Below are 24,233 nucleotides of genomic sequence, written 5' to 3' on the forward strand. Positions count from 1 at the left end.
TACACGAGCCTCTTACAAGCATAATAGAGACGTTTAGCATAGCGGAAACATATTAGCGCCGACGTATACCGGTTTACGGGCATCTCCTGCGCACGGCCATGGCATGAGTGGAGTCAGGCGTGACCACTGCGCATGCGCAGCCGGCATCCCGCATACTGGTATGCGTCTACGATAGTGCTTCTCCGCTATGGTGAACTCCTCTAGTGTGACAGGTTAGCGCTAGCGCATTGGGGCGAATTGCAGCAAGAAAGAAAAAAAAAACTGTTGTTAGCGGCTTGTTTCCTGCGGCGGACTCCCAACGCGGGCGGACGGGTTTTCTTTTTTGGAGCGGAAGCTCCAATTCTCGCGTACAAAGTTTGATGGTCATGTTGCGGCGCAGATATTACCTTGAAGCAGCCTCAATTAATAAAAGAAAAACAGAAGAAAAGCCTGGTGTAGCTGGGAAGCAAACCCGGGCCCCCGGCATGCCAGACGAGGACAATTCCACTCAGCCGTGACTGCGCGCTTTTCTTTCCCTCTAAATTGCATGGAAGTACAGCGCCACAACTGTACGACTCGTGGAAGTGAATGAAGGTTCGTCTAGTGAATGCCCGGATGTCTTGGAAACATATCTTCGAGTCATGTAGTGGGATGTTAATCAATAATTTTATTATAAACGTGTAAATTACCGATGTTTCAAATAAGCGAATAGCGAAGTTGTTGGGAACGCACTCAACGTTATAGATGTCAAGCTGCGTCTAATTGCCCGATACACCACAATTTTCGCTCTCTAACCAGGCTCAACAGTATTTAAACTACAACTACTTTCTTTTTCATCCATTTCTCCTTTTTCACGAATCGCTAGACCTCGAATGAGTGATTTGCCACGGTTGGTCCTGTATGTTCAGTACCGAAGGGGACTAATGAATGCGATCAAGAAATTAGTCACCAAGATTACTAACCCTTTTTCCAATTTCAGTCCGTCTTCGCCTAGAGTGCGGGATTAACATTCATCTGTATGGGACAAAGCGTGGATAAGTCGACAACAAATAAAGAAGACCGACTGTCACCTTGTAGGCGCTCTTGCACGTCGAGAGCAAGCATCAACACGCCCAACTTTCTGCCATTCCGGTTGACATCGCATTATCGAAGATCAGCATTTTTAGGAAAATACCCTTGCTGTCGCTGAATCTTGACTAAATGTGTTTCCGAAAAACTACACTTGTTACCGAGAAGACCGTGATGGTCATGGTTGTGGAGTTTTTATTTTAGTCAGCCAGTCGCTATATTCTCGTGGCTTAGATAATAATGCTGGTACATGTGAGACTGTATGGGCACAAATAAGGCCCGGTAAAGGAGAGGACCTTTCTGTGTGTTCATTTTACATGCAGGAGGAGTTAGAAACTGTGATAGCGTGAGCACCTAGCGAGCCGCTGACGTGTCATTCCGTGCTGCTGATAAGCTGCGCACGGCACGCTATCGGCGCACTATAAGAACACCGTGCTCTTGGCAATAAACGTTTTTTAATTCTGGACCTTCGTCGATGCATGGTCGTAGTTATTCCACTGGCGACGAGGATGGGATCCGTCGGGACTGGCCTGCCAAGCGTGTCTGGGCAAGATCGGACCACGCACATCGGAAGCCACTAACGCGGACTGCAAGTGGCTGGCGGCCAGGGGCAAGCAGCTGACAACGGATCCTACGCACCAAGCAAGAAATCGACACGATAAGTAACTGCACCGAAGCGTTGTTACGTTTACGTTGTTACGTTTGTGCACCGAAGCGATGTCGCGTCTTGGCAGAATCGATGAGTACGACCCCAAGGTCCAGAATTTTGATTCTTACTTGGAACGGTTTGAACATTTCGTCAGCGCCAATGAGGTCTCGGAAGCAAAGAAACTGTCAGTTTTTCTAACAGTACTTGGCGCAGAGGCGTATGAAGTCCTCAAGAACCTGGTAGTTCCAGCGCTTCCCGGTGAAAAGACTTTCGCTGAAATCAAGATTCTGCTGAAGGATCACTACAGCCCGCAAACTTCAGTCATTGCTGAAAGGTGCAGGTTTAACCGCCGAGTTCAACTGGAGCAAGAGAGCGTAGAAGATTTCGTTCTGGAGTTAAAACACCTTGCTCGGAAGTGCAATTTCGGAGACTTTCTGCAGGATGCCTTGCGAGACAGACTGGTAGCAGGCATTCGCAATGAGGAAACTCAAAGAGCTCTGTTCACCACGGAAGGCTTAACATTTCAAGGCGCATGCAAAATTGCGCTGGATAGGGAGTTGGCCACACAGCAGGCCGCGCTATTGCAACAAAGAGGTCGCAGTGAGGCACTCAACGCGGTGGGAACGCACGAGAGGTGCGACCGAAAGACAAAAGACTCAACGCGAGGAAAAAGTCAAAAACAGAAGTGTAGCCGCTGTGGCAAGGCGCATACTTCAGACAGCTGTTGGTACAAGAGGTACAAGTGCAGACGGTGCTCGAAAGTGGGTCATCTTCAAAATATGTGCCAGGCAAGCCGTGAAGAACTAAAAGCGCATCTAGTATCCGAGTCATCGGAAGAGGAGTCCACGTTATACAGTTGCGACGCTACGCCTTCTAAGAAGAGCTATGTTGTGTCTGTGAATGTTGAAGGCCACGACCTGCCAATGCAGGTTGACACCGGTGCTGCTGTGACTGTTGTGCCGGAAAGCGTGTACGCCGCTAAGTTGTCGCATGTCAAGTGTGAGCCAACGAAATTGGGGCTCAAAACTTATACAGGTGAAAAAATGCATGTGATCGGTCAATGCAATGTCACTGCTCGCTATGAAGGTCAGTGCGCCGTGTTACCTATTGTTGTTGTGCGTGAGGGTGAGCGCAATCTGCCTATACTTTTAGGCAGGAGCTGGCTTGAGAAGTTGCAGCTTAACTGGAAATCTCTTTTCGCCTTGAGCATTGACGACAGGGTGTTGAAGTTGCATTCCAAGTTCCCTAGTGTATTTTCTTCCACTTTGGGAGCGATTAGGAACTATGAGGCAAAATTGGTTCTGCAGCCAAAGTGCACTCCTGTGTTTTGTAAGCCCCGGCCAGTACCCTTTGCGTTGCGAGAAGCGGTAGAAAAAGAACTGTCTGACCTTGAAAAGAAGGGTGTAATCGAGCGAGTAACGCAGAGTGAGTGGGCAACTCCCCTCGTAGTGGTTCCAAAGAAGGAAGGTGACAAACTAAGGTTGTGTGGCGACTTCAAAATCACGCTCAATCCGGTCCTAAAAACGGATCACTATCCATTGCCCCTACCGGAAGATTTGTTCACAGCCGTTTGTGAGGGAAAAGTGTTTTGTGTGCTTGACTTCTCATCAGCATACCAGCAGGTGATGCTAAGCCCGGAATCCAAAGCAATTGTTACAGTAAACACGCACCGGGGGCTCTATCGGTACAACAGACTTCCCTATGGTATAGCGAGTGCCCCGGCTTTGTTCCAATCTTTAATGGATAAAGTCTTGATGGCCATTAAGAATGTAGGTTGCTACATTGACGATGTCATTGTAGCTGGCCAGGACATAGATGACTGCGAAAAAACACTTGAGCTAGTTTTGCAACGATTGAACGAATACAACATTACTGTCAAGGCAGAGAAATGCAAGTTCTTTCTAAGCTCAGTGTGTTACCTCGGGCACAAGATAAGCTCTGAGGGGATACATCCCACTGAAGGCAAAGTGAAAGCAATCGCCCATGCTCCTGAGCCGGCGAATGTCACTGAGCTGAAAGCTTATCTAGGGCTACTGAACTACTATGGCAAATTTTTAAACAGCCTAGCGTCTGTAGCAGAGCCATTGTACAAGCTACTTCGAAAGGGAGAGCGTTGGGTTTGGACGAAGAAATGTAGCGATGCGTTTGAGGCCACGAAACAGCTCCTTATCAGCAGCCGAGCGCTCACGTACTACGATGCACGCAAACCGCTGGGGTTGCAATGTGATGCATCAGCGTATGGTGTTGGAGCGGTCATTTTTCATGTGTTTCCCAACGGCCAAGAGCGTCCAATTGCATTTGCTTCGCGTACCTTGACACCTGCAGAAAAGAACTATGCGCAGTGTGAAAGAGAGGCTCTAGCTCTTATTTTTGGTTTGCAGAAATTCCACAAGTTCTTGTATGGCAGGAAATTTGACTTGTACACGGACCATCAGCCACTATTGGGAATTTTGGGTCACAACAAAGCCACGCCAGCATTAGCAGCTGCCAGACTACAAAGGTGGTCTTTAATTATGTCTGCTTACCAGTTCACTCTGAAATACCGCAAGGGAACTGAAATTGAGGTGGCTGATGCTCTGTCAAGATTACCTACTTGTGGTTCTGCTAAAGCAGAAACTGCGGAATGTCTGTCTGTTTTCGAATGCACCCCGCTCACAGCGCGGGATGTGTCAAAGGAGGCTGCACGAGACGGCACCCTCAGCAATGTAATCGAGTATGTTCGGTCGGGTTGGCCAGCAAATGTCGTGGACGAATTGCAACCTTATTACGTCCGTCGCCTGGAACTCTCCGTCGAACAAAATTGTCTCACATGGGGGACGAGAGTAGTTATACCTGAGAATCTGAGGCCCGCAGTCCTGTCCTTGCTTCATGAAGACCACCCTGGCTCTAGTCGAATGAAAATGTTAGCAAGAAGTTTTGTGTGGTGGCCCAACATGGACAAGGCTATTGAGGAGTACATAAGGAAGTGCAGAGTGTGTCAACTCGTACTACCGGCAGCTCAGCCTGTACCTCTCCAGCTGTGGCCGTACCCAACAAGGTGTTGGCAAAGAGTACATGTTGACTATGAAGCAACAAGGTAACCACAACTTTCTTGTCTTGGTGGACGCCTACTCTAAATGGGTTGAAGTTTGGCCTATGACGTCAACTACCACCTCTCAGACTATTAGTAAGCTTCGCAGCCTCTTCGCAGCGTATGGTTTTCCAGAGGAGATTGTCAGTGATAACGGCCCACAGTTTGTGTCGCAGGAGTTCGCAGCATTCTTGTCTCGTAACAGTATCAGACATACTAAGACTCCACCATATCACGCAATCTCTAACGGAGCAGCCGAGCGGCTAGTCCAGACAACCAAGAAGGCGCTTTTAAAGCAAGTGTTGTCCCTAGCTGAACACGGAAAGCAACAACCCTTGCAGGAAGGATTACACAGTTTTTTGATGTCGTACAGGAATACCCCTCATTCTCTAACAGGGAAGACCCTAGCCGAGCTGTTTCTGAGGCGACAGCCGCGAATTAAATTGTCGTTCCTCAAACCGAGTTTTGTGCAAGGCATGACTGATAAGCAACGATGCATTAAGCAGCAAAGAGACAAGGACAGGGGCTGTGAACGTGCTTTCGCCGTGGGGGAAAGGGTGTTTGTGAAGTGCGTGCGTAGTGAGGACACCTCTTGGGACGATGGCACTGTGGTACAAGTTGTGAGCCCAGTGACTTATCTCGTGCGCGTGACGGGTCAAGTTCGATTTGTGCACGCCGATCACCTCCGCCCTTCTTTTGCACGACCAGCCTCGCTATCAAAGAAACTTCTAGTATTGATAGTTTAGTAACTGGTGGAGATTTCAACCTGGTGGAGATTGCTTGGTCACCGATATGCTCTGTATTCAGTACAAATTCTACGGCAAGCAATGAGATGTCAACAATGTATACGTCATTCGCGTTATCCTAAGCAGCTTTTCAGCCAAAGCGTGGAACCAATGTGTTTGATTCACTGCTGACTAATATTCTAATGACAGCACAGGCTCCACTGGTTATACCCAGAATCAGTGATCGCGATGTTGTTCTTATTTACATGAGACTACAATACGCGACAGTCTTAAATATCGGTTTTAGGCGTATTTATAACTACCAGAAGGTTCGAACAGCAGAAATCTGACTTGAAACACTATCGGAGTCACAAAATATACAAGCTTTGTACAGCTTATTGGTTGATAAAATAAAGGAACTGCGTAACATATACCTTCCGCCTTAGGTCATAATGCCATTGCGCACCAGAAGTAAGCCCGGGTGCAATAAAGAGGTGTGTGTTGCGGCCAATAAAGGAAATCAAGCTTGTGAAGTTTTCAAAAAGAATCCATCACATATGCATAAAGATAAGTTGCTGCAGTTGACAAAAGAAATGAGTACATTGGTGAATTAAGCAAAGGTTGCATTTTTTAGTTCTTTCTACTCGCGCATTAAGAAATGCCCGAAAAAGTTATGGCAGCTTTTTCTTAAACGAAATGGAAAGGATGATCTGGTTATATCAATGCTTCAACATTATGGTGCTGGAGTAAGTGATAATCTTGAAAAAGCAAACTGTTTGAGTGCCTTTTTTAGTTCCTAATAGGGTAGAACTTTGGGATTGTTGGTGCATCACTTTTGAAAAAAAGACATAGGGCATGAAGGCAGGACAGTGAAGAGACAACACAGGACGAGCGCTCGTCCTGTGTTGTCTCTGCACTGTTCTGTTTTCAAGCGCTGTCTTTTTCATTAGTTCTGTGTTTTCTACACATGATGGTACCAATGACACTGCATGGCATTGGGCATTCTGCACTTTTCCAATGTATGACATTGTTGTTGACCAGCGTGGAATTATGATGCTGCTAAAAAGATTGAAAGCTGCAAAATCCACTGGACCTGATAGGCTATTAAATGCGTTACTTTCATTTTGTGCAAGTTCTCTGACGAAATATCTTCATCTTTTTTCATAGTTACTTGACAGTGATTTGCAAAAATGATTGGAAAATGGCGCATGTTGTGCCGATTCATATATCGTCGCCACGTAGTCTGGTTTCAAATTGTCGCCCAGTGTCGCTCACCAGTGCAGTTTGCAGTGCTTTGGAGCATGTATATTTTACTATATTCAATGACAACAGTGCGACTAACGGCACATAGCAGAAGGAGACACGAAATTTAGTTACTATTATAGTATACCATATTAATGTTTTCCCTCATAAATGATAATTAGCTTCGGTTCGGTATTGGGTTGTCATGTGTCTCACAGTTAACTGAACTCGTTCATGATATAGCTAGTTCTGTAGATAAAGGAGTTTCTGTTGACTGCATGTTTCTCTACTTCTTGAAAGCGTGTTACGTTGTACCACATACTTGATTATTAAAAAAATTATCACTGTATAACATTAACAGTAAAGTAATAGCATAGATCGAACCATACCCTCTATAAGAGAAATAAAGGCGGCGACTAGTGTAGAAATATCGGACGAAGTAGCTGTAAGCTTAGGTGCCTCACAAGGGTCAGTTCTAGGACCACGTTTGTCCGTAATTTTTATAAATGACATTTTCGCAGGTGTATCGTCTACATTGAGACTGTTCGCTGGTTTAGTTATTTTATTTATTTATACAAAATACAATTAAGAGCCCTCAGTTTAAGGGTATTACATAGGGGGGGGGGGGTACAGGCATGTAATCAAAAGTAAACAAATAAATAACAATTTTAAGAAACTACAAGAAAACAGATAAAAGCATATGATTCTGCTAGAAAAAATAAAAACACAAAATTAAACATCGCAGCGTAAAGCGGAAAAACACTACATGAACAGAGCAGCAGACAGTAACGTTTATACAAGTTATAGTGTCTCACAAACAACGGCATGAAAATAAAACAAGAATCATAAATAACAGAAATACAAGGCAGAGACCTAATGCACTAGTAAGTTAACAATGTACCCAAAAAATTTAAGCAGAGGTAGTTGCTGCTAATAGATTATAAAACTAATCCGAATCACTGACGGTAGCAACATGTGAAGGCAGAGCGTTCCAGTCAGTTATAATACGTGGTCTGAATGAATGTGCACAGTGAGATGTACGACATGACAAGCATTTAAATTTAAACGGATTGTTGCGGCGGTAAAATATGAAAGAAGACAAAGAAAAAAGTCGTTATGAAGCGTTGAGGGCTGATAGAGTTAATGAAAAAGTGATAAACGCGCAACTGTGTGAGACAGGTCCTCAAGATCAGCGCGTTTCTTAAAGGCTGTGATGCTCGTATACGCGAATAATCAGAGAACATAAAACGAACTGCGCGATTCTGCGAAGATTCGATGTTATTTATGAAGTATGCTTGATAAGGGTCCCAAATAGCCGAAGCATATTCAATTTTAGGTGGAATAAGAGTGGTGTAAGCACGTAATCGGAGGTGGGAGGGAGCATGCTTTAAGTTATGTTTTAAGAGACTATGAGGACCGATTAGAGGATGCAAGAATAAGGCTATTATGATGGTTCCATGTTAGGTCTGAAAGAACGTGAAGACCGAGGTATTTATACGTCGTTACCAACTCAACTGGAGTGTTATTTAAAGAATACGCTGTTTGAAATCTAGAGATTCGGTTAGTAAAAGACAAATTTTGTTTTGGAAAGGTAATGTTGCATGAGCCACGTAGAGCACCATGCTGTTAATGTGTCGAGGTCGGATTGAAGGGCTAGGCGCTCTTCGTTAGTATGAATTTTGCAATAAATCACACAATCGTCAGCGAAAAGTCTGATCCGTGAAGAAATATAGTTAGGTAAATCATTAATAAATATCAAGAAAAGCAAAGGGCCAAGCACGCTTCCTTGTGGAATGCTGTAATGAAATTGGCTGAAAGACGTATTATGGTTATTGACAGTGGTAAACCGAAACCTGCCTTTTATTCCGAACTGTTGCTAATCCTTCTTACCGTGATGCTCTGCAATGTGACTTTGACGGAATTTCTGAATGGTGTGATAAATGAGGCATGACTATTAATCTCCTGAAAAGTGTCCATAAATATTTTACTATAGAAGGGCACCTCGTAATTTTTTTTTACAGCATAAGCTCAGTGAAGTTTTTGTTCTTCACTGAATACAAACATCTTGCTATGTATTCAACTAGTGAACTGTGTTGGCATAGCCACGTTAGTTACATAAATATAAAAGCAGGTCGGGTATTGAGTTTCTTATTCAGGAATGCCAAGTGTTTTCCTTTAAAAACTACAGAATTGCTATACATTACTAACGTAAGGCCTATACTAGAATATGCGTTCACAGTAATGAATCCTAAAACTTAAAATGATTTGCATAAATTAGAAAAGGTCCAAAACCTAGGTGTCCGTTTTGTGTTAAATACATAAAAAGAAATTTCAGTGTGTCAGCCGCGCAGAAGTCGCTAGAATGGGCTTCACTGCAGAAACGCTGAAGCGAACTAAGGCTGAAACTCTTCTATAATATGTATAATTCCAAAACAGGTATTGACATGTACCATTATTTATTTCCGCCAGACTATATATTTGCAAGAAGGGACCTTACTTTCAAAGTTAAAGGAATTAAATGCAGAACTGGTTTACTATAATGTTATTTTTCCAAAAACATTAAGTGAATGGAATAAGTTTCCTCATGAAGTCGTTTGAACAAAATGTAATGAATCGTTTGCCGCATTCATGTAATTTTATGATTGTGTTTGTTTGTACTAAATTATGCTTCATTGCATTTTCTGCGAATATTTTTTCTTCTTTCTCTGCCACTATGCCGTATGACTATGCCGTGAATTTGTCCCCCTCACTGTTAGGCCAATCTGACGTTGTGGGTAATGTGATAAAGAAATTAATGAAAATACAGCAGTGTTCACTTAAAGTAATGCAATCTTCAGCACGGCTAGCATTTGGAAATGTAGTACGGTTATGCATATGTCCCCACTGGCACTATGCAACTTTGAAGAGCGTTGCTGGAAGCTGCATTTTCTTGAGATGCAAATATAGGGACTTCATTAGATGTATTATGATAAAAAACAGCCCTCAAGTCGCCAGCACCGAACAATTTTAATATAAACACCAGCCCATCTCGACAGTTCACAGCGTGCTTGAAGGATTTATGCCATCGGGCCTACCGACAACGCCCCTTGAAAATGAGACGACCCGGAGTCGTATCAGTTTTTCTTTTGTGTAGTCATTTTCTTTAGAGGTCGGTATAACCAATCTGTGTGAGGGAAAATTTAGGCTGAATATGTCTAGCATCCATTTATGGGCAAGAAATGGAAACCCACACTATTCATAAGCCGCTGCTTATAGGGTTTAAAACATCCAGGCCGAACAATACACCGTGTGCTGCGTATAACTAAATGCTAGCTCTAATCACTCCTAGATGTCACTTCGTACAGACAACACGCTCAAGGGAGAGCGTCACTATAGAACTCGACGCTTTAAAAAAGGGGGTCCCTCTTCTCCACTCGAGTGTGCAACTATTTTTGCATAGGGAGGTTTCTTGGCCTCCGGTGCTTTACCAGGCTGACAATGTACGGATTTAAGAAAACTAGGAGTTCACCGCCGAAAGAGGCCCCGGATGAGGGCTCCCACTACACGGGGGAAAGTTCTTTCTTGGACCTAATAAATACTTAATATCATCACCATAACGTAAAGCAAGACTGCTTTTATCATCGTGATTATACTCTACTGGACAATGGTAGGCCTCGTTCGTGCAGACCACGCCAGATTCCAGTCCACATAATCGAGATCGTCGTCATCGTCAACATCAATGCCCAACATACGTTCACTGCAAGACAAAGGCCTCTCTCACTGATCTGCAATTCATCCTGCGCCAGTTTAGACGACCCGGTGCATGTTCGAATAAGAGAAATACTTCTCATAACCTGAGGCTACAAGTAGTTACTCCAGCAATCTGTAGCATTGAGACATTTTAACGCATATCGTTTCCAGCGGTGCGGCGCCAATGGTGTTTTTCAGGCGTCCGTAATCATGCGAGGTGCGGCAACCGGGCTGTGGCTCCGCGACGGGTCGGCTGTTAAGAGTAGAGGCGACTGAATTTGTTTCTTACTTCCTAGGAGCAATGCGTTCGCGATGTCTTTTGAACGTTCGTATGTCATCAAGTCGCAATGCGGCAGGCGAAGGAATACACGATGCCGGTGAATATTTACTCCACCAGTTATTTGACCGAACCATGCATTTAATGAGATGTTGGAAGCATGAAAAAAATCAAAGAATACTACATGAGACAGAAGCATTTGCATGTACCCCATCGCACCAGGTATAATGCGGCAAGATAACCGCGAGATTGATATGCGTGAATGAACTTTGAAAACCCACAACGTATTTTTAAATAATCAAGGAATCTCTCGTGCGCTTCAATTATCGAATCACGCCCTTCTTTCTGCACAGCCTCTGCCCACAGTGCGCCCAATTCGTGTAGTTTCGTCATCCCAGAATGGAATTTCAACCCGGCGTTTGCCAATTTTACTCCCACCCAATACAATTAACCTTCATAGCCAGAGTGACCAACCACCGGGAAAGTGCGATGATGGCGCAAATTCATTTGGCCATTAGACAGCTTGCTTCCTGAGATTGCGACGCACCTAAGCACTCGATTGCATCCGGGGGCGCAAGCTGTGCGGCGCATGCAGCCCGCCTTCGACAGCCTGGTTTCTAAGTTTCACCTTTTTGGTTAGCACGTTGCCATCACCCATACCTTGAAACAAAAGAAAGAACACAAATGGACGCCGCGCTAGCAAGCCCAAGCGTCAGCATTTCTTTCAAATGGCTTCGGCGAGCGCCGACGGCTGCGTCGGAGCGATTGCCAGCGAACCATAGACATCTAGCGCAAATGGCCTGCGAACGAAGTGAGAAGAGGACAAAAACGAAAAGAACTCTTAACAACGAAAAGCACCTCCAAAATTGCAGTCTTCACAACACTTCTTTCAACCACTGCTTACACGTCACCGTCTGTCGACAACGGAATCATCCGTGCAATGTCTGAAATCTAAAGGCGTTGTTGCGGGTGCAGTGCGCTATTTCTGTTTGTGGTAGAGATGCCTGAGGAGAGAGATATTTCATTTTTCTAACTGCCTTCCGCTGTACAAAAGGTTCGAAGCTGTAGCACGCCCAAGACGCCTCTAAGGTCAAATCCGAATAACACCTTGTAAAAAACAAAAGCACAAGAAAAAACACGTTTTTAACGTTGAGAGAGACACCTAAAGATAGATCTAGAGGTAGGCTGTTATACATTTTTGTGTCCCTGCACATGATTGCTACTCTAGGAAACGACACCGCTCGAGATATAAGACGTTACTGTGTAGTGTAGTCGTTCTTAAAGGCCACCACGATGTCGACGCCTCCACCGAAGCCTTCGTGGCCCTCAGTTTAGGGCCCGCGGTTTACTGCACAAACTTTTTGAGCACATATGACTTACGTTACTGCACAACTTTCTGGCCGGGCTTTTTTCACCGTTACGAGATAGCCTGTCCGGATCACTGTGGCCGTATTGTCCAGGAAAGGTGGAAGCTTGGGCAAGTTGGTGTGTCATTATCGCACACCGCAAAAGACGAGGACGAGACGAGTGCACAGTCATGGCGCTGAAATTACAGCTGATGTTTATTTATGGTTTGCCGCTTTTTAAATACTGCGGCGAAAAATCTCAGATGAAAATGATCACAGATACAAGTGACAAAAAAGACAACAAAAATTCTGCACTTGACTCTGTACCCGGCCATCTGGGCATTCATTGCAGTGACTGCACGGAAAAACAAAGAACGAAAAGAATAAACCATGTTACCCCATTTTCAGCCAGTGCGAAGTTTTGACAGATAGCCGTATCAAAATCACAAGAGGGATTGTTGAAGCGTACGAAATTCATAGACGCCGAAACGAATGAGTGACCCCCTCCTGAACAGCTCGTTCACAAAAAGAACAACGCTTTCTTAAAGATCGTTATGGAAATGCGCACAGCTGGTCATGTGTCACTGATGTCGCACGCAGAGCTCTTTTTGTATGATTCTTGTCATTTCTATGTGTGTATTTCATCCCAGATTGTTAGCCACTGTATTTAAGCAGTGGCAAGCCTTTAGTAAACATGAGCTGTAATTTCATCACCATGTTTGTGTGCTGGTCTTGTCCTCGTCATTTGCGCTTTAACGGTGATGACGTATGGTTCATGTTTGCTTTAAAGTGGGAACAGGCATTATGCCTAGCATGCAGCGCAGTTAATAACAGGTTAAAGCATAATTTCGTTGTGCTGTACGGCGCAAGTGTGCCGTGCGTCACGTCACGTAATGTCACGTCATTAAGCACGCACCTTCCGCAGAAATTTTGCAGTGCACCAAACGCCATAGTTTAGCAATCGTAATAATTTCAGTTGGACTATAATTGAGGTGTTCTTCAAAAGCTCACTTCTAAGCTGCCTCGGCAACTCAGTTAAAAAAGCCAGTTACTAAATTAATGCCTCCACAGGCGTAAGGTTTACAATGTGTGCAAACAACGTCAGTCAGTAAAATATATGCTGTTATGAACAGACACTCAACATTTAACATTTAAAAGCAATAAAAGTGTAATCTAAGACCTCACTAGATTCATTCTTTTTGTCCCTTTATCTTATGTGGTAAAAAGACACACTTCAACATTTACTGCCTTTACTTTTATTATCAAAAAATATTTCAGCCGTTTAAGCACTGCTACTTTGAAGTATCAGGTACAAGTAATGGGGACGATGCGTAATGTGGCTGAGAGTCATCATCATCATAATATTCGCCAGCTTATTTACGCGCAATGCAGGAAAACTCGTTCCCATATCCCTCCAATTAGCGCTGTCTGGCACTAGCTGCGGCTGCCTTATCGAAGCAAACTTCCTAATCTCATCCACGCACCTGACTCTCGGCTGCCCCTTGTACCACAATGGAGTGCATATTGCAACCGCGCAAAACGACGAGGGACGAAGGGAAGAAATCACAGGACAAAACGCGGAATACAATATGCGGAGTGCAAAGCGCGGTTGCAATATGCACTCCATTGTTAACCACCAAAGTACCTGCCTTTGCCTGTTACATGCCGTTGTACCACCGTGGCTGCCAGCAGATGTTCCTGGATGCACATGTAAAAGTATACTAGCAGGAAGTGGGCTCTGCGAACAGATACAGCGTCCGGAAGTACCGCCACCTTTGTTGCTCTGACCTTTGAATCCCTGTTCTTGCAGGTATTTTGCGTGTAAAATGCGTGCTTGCGTATTTTTTTTCCCGCTCAGTACGTGATAATTGAGGATAACTGCTGAGCACTTCTTGCGCCATGCAGCTTCTAATATCGCGCCGAAGGCATGGGCAAAAAGAATAGTGAACGAGGACCAAACTCTCTGCGGGAAAAAGGTTTCATCGGGGAACGCAGCGGTAAGACGTGATCGGTAGCAATGGTTCCCGTTGCGCAGCTTCTGCAAGCGCATAAGCATCTTACATCACTTGCTGCTGCTCCTGCTGATTCGTCTGCTGTACCCACTCTACTGATTACGGAGTGGGAAGCGAAAACTTACGTGGCTCCTTTAACAGGCCCCTCAACTTAGAGGAGGTTTTGAATTTGTTTATTCCAACTCGAGGTCGAAGGCTCCCAGGCAAAAACGCTGTTTTATGAATTGAAAATAACCAGTCAGAAAATACAAGGAACAAAAGAAGGAGTTTTCACGCCGCATGTGGCGTTAACACTCCTTATCTTGTCCCTTGTCTTTTGTGACTGGTTATTTTCAATTTACAATGTACCAACTGATCCGCATTTCAACCCTTCTGTTTTATGCCAGCTTGAAAAGTGCCTGGGGGACCATACAAGGCAGAAATGGTCAAAAAATAAATTACAGTGCGAGTTGACTTCAGACAAAATTTGAAACAAATCCACAATGCAATTATTACGAAAACAATAGTTATATAGGGCACGACACCGCATATCAACCGGTCATGCAGACGCCTTTCCTTCTACTGCAGGCTATCTTATCCTGGACCATCCCCACCACACCTTTCAACGTTTTCCGTTTGCGACCCTCTGCTGTGCGCGGCGCCGAAGAATCCGCCTGGCTGCCAGTTGAGTCTACGAGCTACCACGCAGACGACGAACTTCACCTGCATCCGTTGCTTCCGGCGGTGAACAGGATCATCATCTGGCAACGTGGTACCAGTACCAGCGCGGATGTTCCCCGACTACAAAAGCCGCTGCGCCGCTGGAGCCATTTGGGGCACGACACCGCATATCAACCGGTCATGCAGACGCCTTTCCTTCTACTGCAGGTTAGTTACCTACCCTGTGCCACATGTTTTCGCACTAGTGATCGCTTCCTGCTAGCGGTGTCGTGCCCCAAAGACGCCATTGTCTTTTGCCATAGATTGTTATGTATTGCCTCCTCCTTTTGTCTTCACGCCCATTTTGCTTCTCTTTTGCTCATTTTATCTGGAGATATCGAACTAAACCCAGGCCCTACCGAAAACAATGCCCCTCCGACCCTCGAATCTATCTCACAGGCCATATTACGCATAGAATCAAGCCAGAACACTATACTTTCTGAGCTCGCCTTGATCAGGTCGACACAAACAACCATTGAAGACTCTGCGCGTCGTCTTTCATCACGCGTCGAAGTACTCGAAAAAATTGTTGAAAACAACCCTGAAAATGATGCCGCATCTAAAGCTACCCCGGACATGACTAAACATTCTTCTGACGTCAAACTGCTGACGACCAAGTACGATGACGCCGAAAATCGCTTACGCCGCTCGAACTTATTGTTCTTTGGAATCACAGACGATCTCGGTGAAACTTGGGCACAATCTGAAGAACGCGTTGTTTCTTTCTGCTCGGACAAGCTTGACATTTCAATTGAAAATCATCAGATCGAACGTGCGCATCGATTGGGTCGATTCGAGGTAGGCAAAAACCGCCCAATCATTGTAGAGCTAACGCATTTCAAAGACAAATCAGGGATATTGCTTGCTGGTCCGAAGCTGAAGGATACATCGTTTTCTATCCGCGAGGATTATTCAGCCAAGGTACGCGTGGCTAGAAAGAAACTTTTCACTTATGGTCAACAGAACAACGCCTCTTTCAAGATTCGTTTTGACAAGCTGCTGATTGGCAAAAAGGTTTTCACTTATAATGCAGATACGGATTCCGTTGTCGAACTAAAACCATAGCGATTACTGAAAACACCGAGACCCCCACAATCGCCTCATTCCAATCCTTCACAGCGCAATCGCTCAATCGATACCTACAATAATGTTTCGCTTTTGCTGACAAATATTCGGAGTTACCTGCCCAAAAAAGAATCGGTTGAGGCGCTTCTCGACGACCACAGCACTGACATCGCATTATTCACTGAATCCTGGCTAACATCCGATATAAATGATATCGAACTTTTGCACGACAATCAATCATTTCACTCCTACCGGCGAGACAGAGTTGGTCGTCGGGGAGGCGGCATTCTCGCTCTGGTGAAAACAAGCCTTTCTTCTACCCCAGTTGATATCAATTGCCATAGCGAAATACTCTGCATCAAATTTAATTTTCCCTCTTGCACCAACATTCTAATTGCATGCTATCGAGCCCCCGACACGGATCCTCCTTTCATAAGCGACCTTCACTCTGTTCTTGAAGATTTGTAGTCTAGATTCTCTCATGCCAACTTCATACTCTGTGGCGACTTCAATTTTCCAGACATCGATTGGGATAACTTGACTGCGTCATCTCGTCCATCAAAATATTTCTTGGATCTGGTCCTTACGTTTAACCTTACCCAAACAGTGTGTGCACCAACTCGAGGCTCAAACATACTAGACCTCGTCCTTGTATCCAATCCAGAATTAGTTCAATCGCTTTCGTGTACTAGTGGTCTAAGTGATCACTGTATCATAACTTTCAACCTGTCCATTGAAATTCCTATACGCCAACCGTCTGTTAAATACATCCGTGATTATTCTAAGGCCGATTTCCCAAGCATTAACTCCCACCTTGAAGAATTTCTTCAGACGTTTCAAATTTCTATACATAGCAGATCCGTGAATAACAACTGGTGTCTATTTAAAGAGAAAATGTTATCGCTTATAGAAGCTTACGTCCCGCTCATCTGCATTCGTGGGGATGCCAATAAACCATGGTACTCAAATGCGCTGAGGAAGTTGTCGCGAAAGAAAAAACGCCTATTCCGTAACGCAAAGAAATCAGGATGCGCTAGGAAGTGGGACAAATACCTTGCAAGTCTGCACGAATACACGCAGTTATTACGATCTTCAAAACGAAAATTCTACTGTCACGATCTCATTGAGATAATGCGGGTAAACCCCAAGAAGTTTTGGAACTTGCTCACGCCCAATAAAAACAGTTCGCACAATATTTCCCTGAAGGCACGAGACGGCTCCGATGTTCCAATTTCCGAGCGCTCCGACGTCATGAATTCCTATTTCACGTCCGTATTTACCCAGGAGCCAACAGCAAGCATTGTTTCCGTGCCAAGTCTAAACTATGCACCTATGCCACCTGTTACCATCACAGCAGAGGGAATTTTAAAACTCATAGATAATCTAAAGATATCCACTTCCCCTGGACCAGACAACCTCCCTGCTAAGATTTTTAAAGCAACTAAATATTTCACGAGCCAAATCTTACAACTCATTTTTGCCCAGTCTCTTAATACTAGTCAGATTCCAGACGACTGGAAATTAAGCAAAGTTGTCCCAGTTTTCAAAGCTGCAGATCGCTCCGACCCCTCAAATTATCGACCAATTTCACTGACATGTATCTCTTGTAAACTTTTCGAACATATAATATACTCCCACATCGCATCTCACCTTGACCACAACCGTTTCTTCTTTCCCAATCAGCATGGTTTCAGGGCAGGTTTTTCGTGCGAAACTCAGCTGTTCGAACTTACAACTGATCTTCACCTAAATCTAGACTCCGCCTTCCAAACCGATATAATTTATTTAGATTTCGCCAAGGCATTCGATCGCGTCCCTCACCAGCGTCTCTTTTCCAAACTCTCAGCTCTGTCACTTGACCCGCTTGTCTTATCCTGGATCCACTGTTTCTTAACCAACCGCTTGCAATTCACCGTCATCGCCAGTCATGCATCTCAAACTACTAGAGTAATCTCCGGGGTTCCCCAAGGATCGGTTCTTGCTCCATTACTCTTTTTAATCTTCATCAACGATTTGCCATCTGGTATTTTATCATCTGTCCGTCTCTTTGCGGATGACTGCGTCATTTATCGCCGCATCAACAATAGCAGTGATCAGGAATTATTACAGGATGACCTAAGCCGAATTCAGAAGTGGTGTTCCGACTGGCTAATGCAGCTCAACGTTTCTAAATGTAAGTTCATGCACATCTCACGTAAACGTTCGATTCTTCATTTTTCGTACTCCCTGAACTCCATAGCGCTGTCTCAAACAAATTCATACCGGTACCTCGGCATCGAGATAACAACCAACCTAACCTGGGCTAATCACATCACGAAACTATGTGCCAGTGCCTCCAGATCACTCGGATTCATCAGGCGATCACTTTCCATGTCCACAGCAGCCACCAGACAACTAGCATATGAAACGTACATTCGAACTAAACTAGAATACGCCTCAACAATATGGAATCCTCACCAAGCCTACTTGATAGATTCACTCGAAGCCATCCAGAATCGGGCAGCACGCTTCATCACCTCACAGTATAAATCTCAGCTCAGCATCACAGCGTTGAAATCATCTCTCGGCATCAAGTCATTAGCCTTTCGCAGGAAAACTTCAATTCCTTGTTTTTTTCACAAACTGTACTTTAACTTTCCAGCACTTCGAGAAAACCTTCTACGAGCTCCGGTACGATCATCTCGTCGTTTATTTAACTCCTTAAGCATACAGCGTTTGCACGGCTCCACCAATTATTGCAATAAATCTTTCCTTCCCAGTGCTATAGAAAGCTGTAATAACCTCCCTGAACACATTATCATTGAGACTAATCCTTCCAGATTCAGACAGCTCCTAATCGACCATCTGAACGACAAATAATTTTTTCCTGCACCCTATGCCAGCTTCCAAGCCCTGCTAACTGACCATCCTGTGCTACTTCCAAAGTTGCAATTTGTTTTTGTTTATATTTCTGCTACACTCTGTCATGGCGTGATTATTTGAATTTGTTACTTCTGTCTTTTTTCGTCTTGTTCTACTTTTTTTTCCTATTCTATATTTTCTGTATTTTTCTGTATTTTGATATTCCTTCTATATTTATATTCATTCTATTTATATTCATGTATGACGGCTGAACACCCCTGTACCACCCCCCCCCCCCCCCTTATGTAATGTCCCTGACGGGACCCTTAAGGGTTAATAAATGATGATGATGATGAAAACTTTATTATGGGGACTGACAAAGATAATCTACACGCCGGTGTGGTACAGACCAATTCTCACACCTGCGGTTACGACTGTGGATGTTTTGTTTGCTTAAACTTGCGGAGCTCAATAAAAATGTTTGAAGGGCGTCCTTTACAAAAAAAAAAGTAGTATCAGGACAAATTCTTGATAACGCTTTGCTTTTACTTTTTATACTTCAGAAACAGATCTTTTGTCAGATGGTAGTACGATACATTAGCGATATTACCGAGCGCTTTTTTTCTGTAGAAGGATAACTGCGTTGATATAACTGTTCGTTTTTGTTCTCTAAAACAAGTGAGCTGTAGCCTAAATGCGATGTCAGTAACGCCGGGTCAAAGCGAGTTTTTCTTATTTTCAGGGAAATAATACCGACACCTTGCAAGTGCTCCGACAGCTGATTAAAGTGATTTGCGCAATGAATCGATCTAGTGTGTCTGTGTCATATCACCCGAAAATGCCTCTCCTAGCATCCTATGCTCGTTAAAATTTATACAGCTGCAGTACCGAGTGATAAATAACGATATTGACACAGGTGATAGAAGAGGAGGACGAAGGGAACTCAGGCGATAGAAGCAGAGGACGAAGAAAATCTTCTTCCTGCTCGTGCTCGCTCTACCGGCTGTGTAGCTCCTTGGTCCCCGAGTGCTTTTAGTGTACTATTCGTTACAAATCTGGTGGAGGTGCTGGGTCCGCTTCCAGACCCGCGCAGCCCACCTGTGATCGCGGATCTCACCCCGGTCCACCAGCGCCGCGGCCGCCGCCTGCGAGGAGAGTCCCCAGAGTTCGGACCCCTTCCGGCAGCCACCAGGACGACATAGCCTCGGACGTCGGAGGAGCCAGCTGCCATGTCAACAGAGAGTAGGCTCCCAGCTCACATCCTGTGCCAGCAGCCACGAACACCCCCGTCTTTTAATGGCGACGTGTTCGAGGACGCCGAGGACTGGCTCGAGACATTCGAGCGTTTCGCCCGTTACAACGGGTGGAGCGATGAGCGGAAGCTCCACAACGTGTATTTCGCTCTCGAAGAGTCGGCGCGGACATGGTTCGAAAACCATGAGGCTTCGTTTCCATCCTGGGAGGCCTTCTGCCGCAACCTGCTCGCCACTTTTCCAAACGCCGACCGCCGGGAGCGAGCTGAAGCTGCGCTACACTCGCGCAACCAGCGCCCGAACGAGAGTGTCCGCATGTTCTTTGAGGACATGACCCGCCTTTTCAAGCGCGCGGACCCCTCTATGTCGGAAGACAAGAAGCTTCGCCATTTAATGCGTGGTGTCAAGCAGGAGCTATTCGCGGGACTCGTGCGCAGCCCACCGTGCACTGTGGCCGAGTTTCTCAGCGAGGCGGCCACCATGGAGAAGACTCTACAGCAACGAGCCCGCCAATACAATCGTGACGTCAACGCCTTCGGGCCAGACACCTGTTCTATGCATCTCGGAAGCGCCCCGGACGACTTACGCGAACTCATCCGTTCCGTCGTCCGGGAGGAACTCCAAGCCCTTCGGACGCCTTCTAACATGCCATCCTTCGCGTCGCTGACTGACGTCGTCCGCGACGAGGTGCGCCTCGCAGCCCAACAACAAGCATCTGAGGTACCCCTCCAGCTTCACGCAAGACCCACGTACGCGTCTGCACTCCGTCAAGCTCCGACGTCGGGCTACACCATCAATGCCGCGGCTCCATCAGTGCGGCCACCGGGTCCCCCTCGTGACCCCGCTCTGCCAGCCTACGAGCGGACGCGTAAGAGTCAAGTGTGGCGGGCCCCAGACCGTCGGCCCCTCTGTTATCATTGTGGCGAGGCGGGTCACCTCTATAGGGCGTGCCCGTACCGCCGCGTGGGCCTGCGGGGTTTCGCCCCGGACGGCCCCTGCCCTCGCAATGGCGAAAGGCCACTTGAGATAGCCTCTCACCTATTGGAGCGGCAGAATCTCGTCACATACGGTCGCCGCGGGTCTCGATCACCGTCCCCAATGCGCTACCGTTCTCCAAGTCCCCGCGGAGCACAAAGCTATTCCGGACGCCGTTTGCCCAGCCCACGCCGGGAAAACTAATGCCGGCGGCCTCCGGAGGCAAGGCCGCTGCTGTAGGGAAATGTGAAGATCCTCCGCCACCATCACGCCGATACGCCATTTCGCTGGGGGCAGGTAGCGACAGCATCCGACACGCCACCTCCGATTTGTACGTAACAATTGATGGAGTCGACATCTCCGCCTTACTCGACACCGGTGCCGATTACTCCGTAATGAGCCGTGCCCTCGCCCAAGTATTAAAGAAAGTTTTGACGCGATGGTCTGGGCCGAGCATTCGTACTGCTGGGAGTCACCTGATTACCCCTGCTGGCAAGTGTACTGCAAGGGTCGGCATCCGTGGTTTTCTGTACGTCTGTGAATTCGTGGTACTGTCCGAGTGTTCGAGGGACTTGATCCTGGGCCTCGACTTTCTGCAGACGAACGGCGCTGCCATTGATCTGAACGAAGCCCGGATCACGTTCTCGACGAAACAAGCCGTGACGCATACCGACAGAGATCCGGGAATCAACGCTCTGCGTATGGACCTCCTGCATGTTTGTAAACAAACGAGGTGGCGCTGCAGTCGCTAGCGAGCTCGTGGTAGGCAAAGGGTCGGAAAGTGGCGTCGCGGATAGGTATTGTGCGCGGGTTTTCAAGGCTTGTAGGCGCGTTTCCAGTTTCTGCGAATCATAGCAATGGTCGATGCTTCCAACTTAGTAATTTGTCGAAGTACACGAGCTCGCGTTGTCCACGTGCGGCCTATAAAGAGAAATAGTTTGCCACTGTGTATCGTATATATGGTTAGTAGTAAAGATGTAGAAAGCGTTCCTGCCGTTTATTTATGCGCTAGGCATTGAATAAAACAAGTTTTGACACTCTGCACTAGCCGGAATGATTTTACTTCGGGACAGTAGTGAGGGGAAGTGCTGGCGTTGTTTCGTCGGAGCAGACATGCGCTCATCGTCTGCTGGCATACGTACGTGTCGCGCTGTGCGAAAAGTGGGGACAGCGTCGTGTCCCCGATCTCCTGTCTCGCTTAGCGCTGTTTTTATCCGCATGACCACGCACCAACCAGGCCGACTTGTCCTCTTGTTAAGCTGGTCGATTTGGTGAAAATTTTTCCTTTCTAGAATTATTTTCTTTCCTAGCCCTGAAGTCTAGTTTCGTGACGAAAAATTATAGCAAAATATTGAGTACAAATTTATAAATTCCGCTTTTTAGAAGTGTGGTCGTCAAAAATTGTGAGGTAATTTCTTTGATTTCAGTGCCGCATTTCTTTGACCAAAGCGAAAGCGAAGATGCCATGAACGAGGGAATAAACTTTGAGGTTCGTTTTCTGACCTCTCACATTTTCTGCGACTGGATCACTCACCTTCGTAATTCGCATGAAAATCAAATGATTCCATTTGTCGCAAACTATTCCTGAGACGTTGAGGAGCGTAATAAATCTCTCGATTTTTTTCCCTACACGTGCAGTATTGTGTTAATTATTTTTTGTAAGAAACGTTTTGATGTAACTATGCATGCATAAGTACTGATCATACAGAAAAAAGAACTAATCGCGTCATCATACAGAACAGGGCTTTATGCACATGCTGGCATAAAAAAAAACTGCGCACTATCTACTCAATTATTTGAGACCTAGCTTGGGGGGGACTTGACGACGGTGTTAATTATAATTACCTAGAACTGCACCAGGTATAGCTATAAATAAAAGGAATTACTGAAACTAGCGTAGGAATTTCATATTTGCACCAAGTTTAGTTACATATCGCATGCATGAATAACGAAAACACTTTTCATGCCGCGCGTCCCCTCTCAATCTCACCACGTGTCTGTTAGTAGCACGCCCGCGGCTGCTTCTTTCCAAACAAGCTTCGCGATCATGTATTACCTCATGAAACATGACACATGCATGATGCAATGAAAAAGCATATGGCGTTTAGCACACTTAAGGTACGCTATTCTAAGCACACCAACGCGACCGCGCAAGATTGACACAACTTACCAGACTTCTTTCTACTTGAATGAAATAATTACGTCGTCATATCAAGAAACAGTTTCAAGTAAATATTAAATGTCATAAACGCGCCAATAAAACATGCTGTGCTATTAACAAAAAAAAACGCATTCCTTGGGGGCGAGTGAACCTGTCGGCGCCCCGTGCACTCCGGCTCAAGGTGATAAGTACGTGTGCAGCTACATATTTCTTTTTTTTTTCCTTGAGCAATTATCAGCCTACTATCCTGAAGTTCAGGTGAATGAACGCAGTAACTTGCATGTTATTAAGTGCATTGAGTGGCAGTGCCTATCGACTCCCAGACTTCGCGCTTTACTACCGTGGCCCAATGCCTGTTAGCCAGTTTCCGAATGCGGCATTTATGCGCGAGAAACCTATCGAGGCTAATTTAATATTTTTTATGCTACTACGCGGATCCAGCAGTGACGCAGCTGGTCAATATATGCTGCTTCTGCAGTGCACAGGCTTGAAGCAGCCGCCGGTAACTGCGGCAGCTGCGGTAGGCACGGGCATAATAATAATAATAATAATAATAATAATAATAATAATAATAATAATAATAATAATAATAATAATAATAATAATAATAATAATAATAATAATTGGTTTTTTGGGGAAAGGAAATGGCGCAGTATCTGTCTCATATATCGTTGGACACCTGAACCGCGCCGTAAGGGAAGGGATAAGAGAGGGAGTGAAAGAAGAAAGGAAGAATTAGGTGCCGTAGTGGAGGGCTCCGGAATAATTTCGACCACCTGGGGATCTTTAACGTGCACAGACATCGCACAGCACACGGGCGCCTTAGCGTTTTGCCTCCATAAAAACACAGCCGCCGCGGTCGGGTTCGAACCCGGGAACTCCGGATCAGTAGTCGAGCGCCCTAACCACTGAGCGCACGGGCAAGCGGAACCTGTTTTGCCTACCATGCGAAAGTCGCTGCTAACATCAGCGCCACCGCATCTTCGTGACGTCGCGGGGTGAAGGAGGTCCATAGTCGACGATGACGTGATGGTGCCACCACGGTCTAGCGTCCTGGTTCTCGTGAGACATGACTTGTTCCACGATTACGAGGGTATCGCGGATAGCCACCTCCCGCTGCTGCTCGCGAAGGATATAGCCGT

General features: G+C 45.7%; 3 protein-coding genes across 4 annotated transcripts in view; 2 read left to right on the forward strand and 1 right to left on the reverse strand.

Moving 5' to 3' along the window:
- Positions 1 to 24,233, reverse strand: part of LOC144132305 (uncharacterized) — a 241,606-nt gene that overhangs the window by 165,044 nt on the left and 52,329 nt on the right. The window lies entirely within an intron of this gene.
- LOC144133464 (uncharacterized) lies at positions 1,710 to 4,057 on the forward strand. Its single transcript, XM_077666567.1, has 2 exons — positions 1,710 to 3,465; positions 4,022 to 4,057. The coding sequence occupies exons 1-2, from the start codon at positions 1,765 to 1,767 to the stop codon at positions 4,055 to 4,057; spliced, it is 1,737 nt and encodes a 578-aa protein (XP_077522693.1). The 5' UTR covers positions 1,710 to 1,764.
- LOC144133474 (uncharacterized) lies at positions 14,938 to 16,248 on the forward strand. Its single transcript, XM_077666588.1, has one exon. The coding sequence runs from the start codon at positions 14,938 to 14,940 to the stop codon at positions 15,859 to 15,861; it is 924 nt and encodes a 307-aa protein (XP_077522714.1). The 3' UTR covers positions 15,862 to 16,248.

The sequence above is a fragment of the Amblyomma americanum genome, chromosome 5, assembly GCF_052857255.1.
Source record: "Amblyomma americanum isolate KBUSLIRL-KWMA chromosome 5, ASM5285725v1, whole genome shotgun sequence".
NCBI lineage: Eukaryota > Metazoa > Arthropoda > Arachnida > Ixodida > Ixodidae > Amblyomma > Amblyomma americanum.

What these genes read in the sequence shown, in the direction of transcription:
- LOC144133464 (XM_077666567.1), top strand. Translation starts at nt 1,765, where the DNA reads ATGTCGCGTCTTGGCAGAATCGATGAGTACGACCCCAAGGTCCAGAAT. An exon ending in TCTTGATGGCCATTAAGAAT is followed by an intron (nt 3,466 to 4,021) that starts GTAGGTTGCTAC and finishes TGACACCTGCAG; the next exon opens with AAAAGAACTATGCGCAGTGT.
- LOC144133474 (XM_077666588.1), top strand. Translation starts at nt 14,938, where the DNA reads ATGCAGACGCCTTTCCTTCTACTGCAGGTTAGTTACCTACCCTGTGCC.